Genomic DNA, 12478 nt, shown 5'->3' with positions numbered 1-12478 from the left:
ATATATAAAAAGTATTTTAAGAATACTTATAAAATGAATTTATTGTAAGAGATATCAAAAGAAAAAGATCAAATGTTTTACCAAATTATTTATAATTATCAACAAAACAAAAAATCAACATTAAAATATTTATAACCGAAGTAATTCATGCAATAAATAAGTGGTTTAATATAAATGGCGTGTAGTGTACAATAAACAAAACATTATTTCTTTGGGTATGTACTGCGACTTGTAAATGTATGTTTGTATGAATTGGAGTCTGGTGAAAGGTACTCGCTATTCTGTGATGTACCATTATCGTCTTTCACCAAACCTTTTGAAATAGATTGCGCTTCATTGGAAGTTGAAGGAGCAAAAGGGGAATAACCGTATTTTGGCTGGGAAAGGGAAGGATTATAATTATATAAGTATTGGGCAGGGTACACCATGTTGTTATATAGACTGGTATGTGGTTGAGGCAAAACTATCATTGACGGTTGACTAATGATATGCCCAGCGGGGAGAGTTTGGAAGGAAGGCCCGAAACTAAGATGCCCTTGACTTAACAGACCTTGTGTTAAATGGTTTGTAGGATTGGAGAAAAAAGAGTGAGGATATTGCAGGATAGAAGGTTGGAGTGTAGGCTGCTGCATTATAGCTAATTGCACGTTTCCAATTTGTCTCTGAGGCACGAATTGATACTTTGATTGATAGCCCGTAGTCGGTGATAAAGTTATCGGAACAAACTGCGAATGAGTTGGTTGGTTAAGTGTTTGGGTATTTGACGGATTTGAAGCAGGTGGTTCATTGTTCGCTGGTGTGAAGTATTGACTGGGTGCTTGATTAGGATAAAATGAAGAAGGCTGGTACGTTTGACTAGGACTACTTGGTCCCGAACTTTGGGAATATAAGTTGTAAGGGTAATCAGGTTTTTGTGATCCAGTTGGAATAGCGTTGAGACCGCTAGCTTTCGATGCACCCCTTTTCTTTTGTTCACTATCTTCGCCTTCACTGGCCAATACAATAGCACAAAGCGTCAGAAGAATCTGTAAAACAAACATTTAAAAAGTAAAAGTTATTATTACGAAATAATTGTTTTAAAAAGAAGGAACTGAATAGAATATTAACAAAGTTTTAATACGATAAATACTTACAAAGAATTCTTTTTTCATCGTAATGTTCAATTACATTTGCTGGGAAAAGCGTTCTATACACCGGCCCTTTGATAAGTGTTAGTGAATATAAAGACCGGGCATTTATATCGGCAATGGTCAACTTTCCAGATGAAATGTTAGGGAAGTGAGTTGTTTGTCCTGCGACGTAACAGATCGAGTTTCTGTGATATTAGATCGCTTCCTGTGTACGGAAATATACAGCATTTGACACACCACACTCGAGAACATTATGGGAGCTGAAAGTTCTTCCTATATACGTCGACTAAATCATAAGAACTTCCGCATTATGGATAATTAATACTCATGCAGAATTCTATATCTGAATAATTGGCATTTAAGAAAGTTATTATACGAGTATATTATGTAAAGTAAATATCATTGACAGGTTAATTCGTTAACGCTTCCGTCCATTTTTGAACAGTTTCGTTAAAGAACGAATATTTAATTCAAAAAAACCGAATTTTAAAATTATTTACTAAATAATATTAACTAATTATCAAAATAATTATAATATTATGTGTATAAAACACTATCGCTTTATGCAGAAAAGAAAATCATTAACATTATTCATATAAAAGATATCGACGCGATACACAAAATAAATTTGGCATTTTTAGTGGTAGCCATCTGTGCTGAATTAAAAAAAAAGACAGACATTTTCTATTATAAAATAAAGTATAATATGTTGCAATTAATATATAAACGTTTATTATTTACCCCATCTATGTTAAAAATACGACATTAAGTTACATTATTTTTCATATAAGATATTAAGTACGGCAGTTACGGCTTACTATAACAGATGGCGCTTGTTACAATTTTATTATTTTAATAATTGAATTATTAATTTATTCCATTTTTACTCTAATACCTACTACTTTGGATAAGTTTTAATAAAAAAAAATATTTTTAATGAGTCTCTTTTACATTTTACAATTCTACAATAAAATAGCACTCTTTATAAATGTTTGTAAATAACGATTCGTTTCTTTTTATTTCATTTATTCTTATATAATATAATATGCCATTTTCATTTTTTTATCTGTAAAATACTACTACTACTACTACTCTAAGAATTGTTTCGAATTGTACATTTATTTACATCATATACAATTGAAAGAGAAACAAAGGTTGGTTGGAATATAAATTTACAATTGAGTATTTATAACGATATAATTTTAAGAGCTTCGAATATCCAAATTCAATCCTGTTAAATGAGTACATATGATATTTCCTGTAAACAAATTTATTAGGCTTTGAACGATTGACAAAGGAATAAACACATACACAGACTTTTGCTTACATGTTCTATACCAGAACTGGACAATACGCACTATAATAGGGCAATGAAATAACCTTACTTTACCGAAATCAATATTAATTAGATATAAAACTAATTTAATTAAGAACTCTAGAACTGTTTTATGTTTTTAAGTTTCCATGAAGTTTTGTGATAAATATGTAATGTTACATAACATAGTTCCGAAGTGAACGCACCTCTTGAGATACATAACAAACCAACCGTGAATGGCCGATACAAATAACTTACACAATACACTATTAAGTCTGAACAAATTAAAATACGCACACACATATTGTTATTATTTTTTGTTATTTAATCAATAACAATTATTAAACGAGACACTTGAAACATTAAAAAAACCTCGTACAAAAGGAATTTTTTATTTTATATAAATATTATCCCTTCTCGTTGTTATTATATGTTTTTTTATGCTTTTAAAATATACTTAATTGTCGGTTACGTCTTGACAGTGTTTTTATTCAGAGCTCTAATTTACATTTAAAATGTTACGTTAAAAATGAAATTGTAGTTTATTTCGGGAGCTCTAAGCTAAAATAAATACTAGCACTGTATGCTACGAAAATTTCGGAAATTTAAGAATCTTTTTTGACAGCTAATGATTTTATCTTGGAACGTTAAAAGAATTGTTTACCATTGGAGTTATTTATCTCAAGTTATACTTAAAAATAATACAGTAACTTCCTTTTTATGAAATATTAAGAAACCAATTATAAGTATGACTCCTTCCAAAAAACTAAATACAATTTCTTTACTTGGTAGTCAATAATTAAATATCTCTCAATTTAAAGAGACAATTATGCTACATAACACTGCTTACTACGTAATATTATTACAGATATTGATTTAAAACCAATTAAAATATATCAACAGCAAATGACATAACATTTTATTATCTCAGAATCAAGCGAACCCGTATATAACACCTAGTGTTTAATACCGCTGTTACAACGGATGCCATAGATTTAATATAACTACTGGTTATTGTGTTCAAATTAATTTGTTTACAATTTCCCTCGCTTTCATCCGAGTGAAACTATTCATGCATATCAGATGTCGATAGCGTCAGCATCATTTTCCTCGTGTTATTTGCGATATAATACAAATAAATGTATATATAACAATAAATCAACAGTTGTAATTTAAATTGTGTAGATTTATCTTAAGATTAATTATAAATTTTCGCGCTCTCAACACCAAAACAGTTTACGCACTTCGAGGAGGTTATTTTCAGCGATGGATGAAATAAAACTTTTATATATATAAACAACAAAGTTTTATTAATAACAAAAATAGTATAACAGCATTTATCAACAATAAATAAGCAATCCTAATATTAATATTATTTACAGAAATTCACGTCGTATTCAAATTCAAATTGTGTACATTTTTCGTATCATATGCATATTAATATTTTCAGATCAGGTGTTATAGCGGGTATCGTAAATGGAGGTATTATATAAAACATCATTATGTTAAAAAGAAAGCTGCCTCTCAATCTAATATGCGGTTGTTTCGAGAACAGTTTGCTGTCAGAGTGAGTCATTTCGGTAATTTTTGGTAATTAATTAGCGAAAACTTTAAATAGTATCCAGAGAAACTGTATCACTTTCGCTATATAAAATCACATACATTACTCTTTATGAAGCAAAAACATTCACACATAAGGCTAATATTTACAGTACACAATAATTTCATTGGTGACCTATTTAACTTTCTTTCAGTTATGGCGGGGCTTGAGCTCTTCGCTGTATTTTATTGTGTTATAAGTGTTTTCGCTGTATGATCCTTGAGCATCATGGGATGGAACGTAACGGGAGTTGCTGTGACCTCCAAAACTATATTTAGGGGATGAGGAATGAGAGCTGAATGAGCTGTGGCTTGCTAATGGACCTCTAAATGAACTTCCTGACCCAAAACTGGGAGAAGAATGTTTGGCAGAACTAACATAATAGGCGGGGCTTGGAACAGCGGCTGCATGGACATTGCTTGCAGAGTGTGAAGCTGACGGAATACCGTACGTGGTACGAGGTGGTGAAGATAATTGACCACTAGCAGAAAATGCAGAAGCTATAGACTCTATTGAACCGAAACCTTCTGACTTAGGAGGCAAGTATGAGTGTGCCAGTTTAGATGAACCACCATTATACCCAGACAAAGATCCAAAACTAGCTCCATGGTTGCCTGAAATCAATGAAGGACCGTGTCCTGAAGATGGCTGGTAGTTGGAAATTGATGATGCTGAAAGACCGGAGAAACCATGGCCTGAATCACCCTGAACTGATGCACCTAGAAATGCGGATGGCTTAAAGCTAGATTTTCCTGGAGCAGCATAGTTGCCACTGTAACCTTTCAAAGAACCACCAAATGAGTGTCCAGCACCAGCACTACCTAAGGAGTAAGCAGAACCTCCTAAGGAATTACCAGATCCTCCAAGAGAATGACCAGATCCAGACAAAGAATGCAAAGATGGCACAGATCCACTTAAAGAATACCCTGAACCTCCGAGACCTTGTCCAGATCCTCCAAAGGAATGACCAGAACCTCCTAAGGAAAGACCTGCGAAAGAGATTCCAGATCCACCATGAGCTAAGCCGGCGCCTTCATAAGAATGACCTCCACTTGGGGCTGCAAAACTATGAGATCCATGATTAGCACCTTCAGCTTGTGAAAATAGTACGGGACCGGTAGCAGAACTTAAAGATCCCAGACCTTTGGAACCAAAAGCATACGCTGGAGCTCCTCCCTGGTTTTGTTCACTTAGCGAGTATTGTTGTAAGTTAGGACTGCCGTAGGAAAGTTGAGGTAAAGATGCCTCTTGTCCACCATGAGAACTCTGACCTACAAACTGATATAATCCTTCGTGACCACCTTGTGGTATGGCGATAGCTCCACTGTTAAGACCGTGAGATAACTGACTCATAAGTTGAGACAGATCGTTAGAAACGAGACCGTGTCCTTGCCCTTCTTGCAAAGTTATGGGAGCTAGTTGAATTGTCGCATGACCGCTGGCTGGTAGACCTTCTGATTGTAGTTGGTATGAAGCACCAGATCCTTGCCCCTGACCAACGTAGCTGTAACTGGGTTTCGCGCCACCCACGCTGTAGCCAGCTCCAATACTAATAGCACTCGCTTCATCCTGGCCACCAGACGCTAATGGATAATTGTGAGAGGATCCTCCAGGTGGTAGGTAAGTGCCGCCAGCTTCCCTTTTATCCTTAGGCTCTTCTGGATACGTCTTGATACCACTCGTTGCCGAAATGATACATAGTGTTATGAATACAACCTGTAAATAAAATAAAACGCTCACTATCCGAAATCAAGTTATTCGAGTAAGAAATCCTCGTTTTATACGATTAGATTAGAACCTATTCAACATTTCACTTTCATTATTTAAATGCAGCTGCGGGAATCATAAAACTTGTTTTCTACTTCACAAGAGTGTGTGTAAAGTGACCCGCATGGCATAATTCAAGATTATAACCAGCATTATAAATTTAATTTCGCTTTTACAACTTTTACTGAATAAAAAGTTAAACTTTGTACACTTTGTGTACTAAGCTTTAATACTGAAAATAACCATAACGTTAGAAAGTCGATACGCGATGTCCAGATAACAAATATATAGAAGTTAATAAAACTTTAAAAATTTATTTAATAAATTTCTTTATCGTAAATCGATATTAATATCGATAACTATTTATATCAACTTTATTCAACAAAACACCTAATTCACTTATATCAGAATGTGTTCTATATTTTACAATTAAACACTCACCGTGAATTTCATGTTGATATATTTATAAGAACGCTGGACACGTTACAAAATAAAAACTAAATCACTATCACTAAGTACACTTATATTTAAATAAAACTTATCAGACGGCTGACTCGAACAGCCGCCGAATTTGTAATGTGATGTCGCAGTAATTTCACCTAATTTATAAGCGAACGTCCGCTGGCACCCGTTGAGCGAGCTGTCGGGAGGGTAAAAGTGTATCATAGGACCCTTTCACTGGACCGGCTGAAAGAATGGGAGCGAACCATCGAGCTTCCGAGCCTGACAATGAGGTAATATTAGATTCCGGAAAAGTTACGTCACGAACACGCTCAGATGAACTTATTGAATGTCGTTTGTTCTTTGTGATACTTAGGAATCGCACTACAAGTAAGAATCGCGCGACAGTACGCTGTTCAAATAATTGTTTCAAATTATACATATCGGATTTTGTTACTTTCGTACAATTAATTTGATCTTACGGAAATAAATATCAAAAACAACATAAAATAAAGACTTTCATACAAAACTGTATATAAACAAAATAAACTTGAGATCGTCCAAGGAATGTGCTCAGAATTTTTAGAATAAATGCACTTTCATTCTCGCATGTTGACATCATAACACGTGGACTGAACCGCAATGGATTTATATACAAACAAACATGTCTTAGGATATTCTATATTAACAACCTGAATAAAAATATATTTTATATAAAAAATCGTATTTCAAACTAAGAATAGAACTGTTTAAAAAAAACTGATATTTTTGTGTACATTTTGTTTTTCAATGACTTGCGAGCAACAACTTTTTGTTGAAATAAAAAATACCATTTTATAAGCCAAGTTTTATCTAAATCTTTTGTAAATTATCCGAAATAAATGTTGTGTAATTGTGTCTTAAACTAAAAGAAGGAAATTATCCCTTGTATTGTGGTATAATTATGTCGTATGCTTATCCATCTGTAGGATTACTCCTACTTACTAAGTACTCATATATATAATTTAAAATTAACATTCCATAATATTTGTTTTTTATACGTATTATATCCTTGATAATGGTATACCTTCAAAAATATATATCATTAAAGAAAAACGGCAATACGATATAAGATTACACATTGTATAAATGTAATATAATAAAGTGAGAAACCTTAACTTTATAGTAAGGTTATTACAAAAATTACGCAATGAGTTAACGCTTGAACAGGCAATGATAACTATCAGATGTTCGTAACCATTGTAATAATAAGTCGTATAGATATTATCACATATTAACGTATCTATAAAGATAGATAGATATAAATCTATATACACAAATATTGAGGCTATTAAACTGTATTCAAATATTTAGATAATAAAAAATATATACATGAAAACAATTAGCAAAACTTTTGACCTCCTTCCATTGTTCAATAAACTATTACAGGAACAATACATCTTATATAACTCTATTGTTTTCTGTCGATCAAACATAGTTTTGAAAAATTTGGACAAAACAAAAGACGTTCGTGATGGATTTACGGCAATAAAACATATTCAGATAATTGCATGGCGATTGATAGTTCTCCCAAACAACCTCAGTAACCAGAATTAGATCAGGTTTTATATTATTTATATTCATCAAACTATTTATTCGTGGTTTTTATTTAAAAAAACGTACTTAATAAAAAACGATGCTTAGTATTCTGACAGTTAACGCTCTACTAAACAGACCATATCATTCGAGAAGTGTCAATCGTGCTGAATTTTATTACGACGATATATTTTTTTTTTTAAATATAAATCAAGACAAAAAAAATATAATTTTAATTTAATTTTACGAAGGCATTATTTTATTAATTTATTTATAAAATAAAACATCAAATATATTCAATGAATTAGAATATAGCTTAGAAAAACGAAATCAAACGTGAATTAAAAGCTGTATATTTTTAAGCAATACAATAGATCCTATCGGTAAAAAAACAAACTAAGCAAGATAGGTAGAACTCCATTCGTAATTTAAGTTTTTACATATTCACGTACGCCATTCCATATAATGAAGTAAATATAAGACCTTTTTCATTAACAAGTAATTATTTCCCAAATAACAAAATATGAAAGTCTCTGAATACTTTTTGCATCACTTTTCTTTATTAAAGAAAAATCATTTCTAAATAGACGATTTTCGTTAAAATTCGTCCTTCTTAAAAATTTTTGATTAAAACATTGTTAGGTTAATTTTGATAGATGAAGGCTTATGATGATTAATATTTTCTTTAAAATAATTAATATATTCTCTTTATACCAATCACGTATTCCTGGACCCCTATACTGACGTACCTAGAGCTATAACTACAGAAGGTCATTAATTAAACCATTTATAAAAAAAATATCAACACCTAGTTACGCTTCGTAAATCTTTGCCGTAAAGCGTTACAACAATAATAAAAGGTGGCGTTTATGGTAATTCTACGAGACACCATAGTATAATAAAGAACATTTCTTACCAACCCGTCAACCTCTAACGAGTAATAAGTTGTCACAAATTAATTGAGTCACATGAAGTGCTTATAGTACTTAATATTATTACGATACAATATAATACAATATATATTTTTCCACTTATAATATGAATATTTATATGGAAAACGCTGTCATATATAAACATAACTTTGTCTCAGTAAAATTATCTTTACTAAGAATCTTCAATTTCTAACCTTAAACGATAAACTTCAGGTAGGTATACTTAGTCAGAAGCAATTGGACATTGCAAATTTCTACTTCTACTTCCTTTATAGTTTATAGTTGTAACTAATATATTTGAAAGGGACTATAGACCGCAGATTTTAATGGTTATCTAATAGTTATTAAGATTCTTATACTTTCATTACTTTTGAATCCATTGTTACAACTGGCTGAGAAGTAAATCCAGATCTATCTAGTAATCTGAGTAACTAATACTTGTAACTTCTAGATCATAGAAACTTCGGCAAAGCAACCGACAATAGTACATAATGTTGATCTTTGTTAACAAGCAGAAAACCTGGTATAACCTGCTTCTTTCATAATTTTAAAACAAATCACATAATACTTATTTTATTAACAAAAACATTCAAAAGTATAAATACTATTACGACTCTGATTTATATCATCCATTCGAAGCAGCACATAATCGACAAAACAGTTATAACTTTTAGTTTAATGAGAAGAACATTATTTAACACACTTTCTATAAATCATTTTAATCTCTTTAAAACACTTCCGTAACAAATTTATAGTGAACATATAAAAAAATGTTTGATTGTTATAGATTAAAAAAATTTAATGTCTTTAAGAAATAAATTAGTTAGCTGTTGTAGGCACAAACAATGGCAAATGTTACCGCTTTTTTACAACATATAGGAACAACTTATGTAAAGCAATTTAAGATAAGATTTTCTACAACTTTATTCATTAATAATACATCAGACAAACGTAGAAACTGATTTCTAACAAGTCTACAAAAACGAGCATTTTTATTAGTTTTGGCAAAAATTATTAAAATGTTAATTTCAATATTAGTGAAAGAATTTTATCTCGAAACTAGAAAAAAACAATTTCACTTTTACTTATACTTCATTCATAATTCTTTTAATTAGTTAAACAATGGATAGCTAAAGTTTATTACTCATGTGTTAAATGTTATTGGAGATTAAGAAACTTATTAAAAATTTTATTGTTACTTTTTTGTACAAGTACCAACAATGCGCTGAAAATATTATAAAGTAAGTAAAAACATTTGTTTTAAATTTTATACTTAACAAAAAAAGATTTCGCTAAACTTCTTTTTAGGTTTCCGGACGAATTGAGTCATCTCGCTTTAGTTGTGCAGGTTATTTTTACATTATTACGTAACTTAAGTTTCTCTTCTATAACATCGTCAAATTTTGGCCAATTTATCAAACATTATTTGATATTACGCTAATAAAATTTTATACTATAATTTGAAAAAACACAGTGAATGTTGTTGTTTATCCAAAAATTCTATCTGTGTAATTTAAACAAATAACAAATGATAACTTGTTTTATATAATTTTTTTTATCAATAAATCTATATTTTGTTCCAATAATTCGTTATCAACAAACGTTTCTAGAAACTACAAAGCTCTGACACTTACTTTTTACGATATATTATGTGAATATTTTAATAACATCATTACTTTTGTCGTGTGAACAACGTTACATGATTGGCTTAACTATTGTTTTATAGATGCTATGATTATACTATTTAAAATACACTATTTTTATTATATCACTAATTATTATAAGAAATTTGTTCATCTTGCTTTGTATGGCCTAAATCGTTAAAGTTAAACCTACTGTCTCAACTGTCAACTCTTTATGTCCAATACATTAAAATCACTTATTATTTAATAAGAGATCGAAAATTTCAGTAACAATAATAAATAAAATTTTATAAAATCATAACTATAATTTGAATAATTCATAATATGTCCAAACGAAAAGAATAAAGATTTATTATCACAAGTAAAACAAAATAACTAATGTAAGATTAAAAGCTAAAAACTCAGGGTCTGTTTTCTCCATATTGACTTTTGACATTGAAAAATAAAAAAATTACAGAATCTAAAACAATCGCAGCTATCTATTGCCAACTATAAATACGCATATCTTAAACAAAGTTACGTCTCGAATATGAAATACAAATGAAATTTTAATTTTAAAACATGAACAATGTGCAGAAATGAATCTAGCCATATTCATCGAAATATAGCTGCGTGCAAAGCTTATTTCGAAATGTGTTTACAAATATACCAACATAATTCATATAAGTAATACGGAAAAGGGACCTCAGCTCTGAGCCTTAGAAACATAAATGAAATGAACAAGATGTTCTGTTATCTAATATTAAATAGGCCATTTTCTAGCGCTTCGATGTGAAAGGGATCCTAATGTATTATCTAAGCAATTCCGGTCGACGCTCGCCGCCGAGGCTGCGGTGGCTGTGATGATTCGTTTTTTTTTATAGAATAACGCGCTTACACTCCAAAAACCCTGCAAATATTTTATTATGTAATGTTTAAAATAATCTATTTTTAATTTATAATGCTTTTTATTTACAAGGTTCTGTTTGTTGTTTTAAAATTATATACGCAACGCACTTTATAATATAAAATGAAAGGAGTCAAAATTATACTTGTGGAAAAATTTACACAAATAAATTTAAAGGAAGAGTAAAACTTTTTTTTCATTATTCTATACAGAACCTCTGACTTAATGACACAGAGGTTATTTTGCTCGCATTTTCCAGCGCTAACCACTTTTACTATCTCTCGGAATGGCACATTCTGAGTCATTATCGCTATCAGTTTAATATTTTCTTTGAAAAATACGCAGATTTATGAAATTAAATTGTTTTAAATTTATAATGATTATGTATTTTAATACACCAAAATGACTTGCTATAATTCATGTAGAACCTTTTTGTTGCGCAACATATATGAAATTTTTGTTAACATTATATCATATATTTTATTTATGTAAATTTTTATGTCGGTGGCTTAGCGATGAGACAATTTCTACTATAAAATACTTTCACGTGACTTCGCCCACGTAATTATTACAGAAGTGCGTCCGTTATGTTTCTTCTTTTTTTTCTTGTTCATTAATTTGATGACGATGTGTTTTGATAGTGGACTAGAACTGTCCATCAAGAAAAGCGGTAAAAGAATGTTATGAATGTTATTATAGAAAATGGACTGAGGTTACGCCATTCTTATGACAAGAGAAATGTGAATCGAGACAAACTATTTGTTAATCATCATAAAATATTCTAATTTATTTTCTGTAGTGTCCCAAAAAAGTCTCAAATCTAAACGAAACTATAGATTTAACGGGGAGATATACGGTATACCTACTAATAGTTTTAAAATAATATTAAACTTTAAAGCAAAATTTTTTTCCCGCGGTTGACTTATTTATATAAAGGTACAAATTTTATCTTATGTATATATCTATATATATAAGAAAATAAATAAAGTAATTGAAAGCCTCAAATACTTCTACTTCAATAGTGAATATATCGAAAGTATGGAGGATGAAACATTATATTTAATAAAACTACTAAATATGAGCGTATTTTTATTATGATCATATCAATTTAGACGAGCCAATGGGTGTTCGAGTAATGGATGTAATGTCATTTATAGGACTCCGACAAAGCCAGGGTAAGTGAAGCGAC

At 30.7% G+C, this 12478-nt stretch overlaps 2 protein-coding genes across 2 annotated transcripts; both read right to left on the bottom strand.

The window, feature by feature from the left end:
• Positions 1-203: 203 nt before the first annotated feature.
• Positions 204-1040, bottom strand: LOC116770903 (uncharacterized). The gene has a single exon (XM_032662541.2). The coding sequence runs from the start codon at positions 1038-1040 to the stop codon at positions 204-206; it is 837 nt and encodes a 278-aa protein (XP_032518432.2).
• Positions 1041-3736: 2696 nt separating this feature from the next.
• Positions 3737-6405, bottom strand: LOC116770904 (keratin, type I cytoskeletal 9-like). Its single transcript, XM_032662542.2, has 2 exons — positions 6254-6405; positions 3737-5761 (listed from the first exon to the last, which is right to left on the bottom strand). Exons 1-2 carry the CDS (start codon positions 6263-6265, stop codon positions 4196-4198), a joined length of 1578 nt encoding a protein of 525 aa, XP_032518433.2. The 5' UTR covers positions 6266-6405; the 3' UTR covers positions 3737-4195.
• Positions 6406-12478: the final 6073 nt, after the last annotated feature.

This window comes from Danaus plexippus, chromosome 7 (genome assembly GCF_018135715.1).
Source record: "Danaus plexippus chromosome 7, MEX_DaPlex, whole genome shotgun sequence".
NCBI classification, from domain to species: Eukaryota; Metazoa; Arthropoda; class Insecta; order Lepidoptera; family Nymphalidae; genus Danaus; species Danaus plexippus.
Note: the sequence above shows the minus strand (reverse complement) of the source record. Positions and strands in the feature narration are given on the sequence as shown.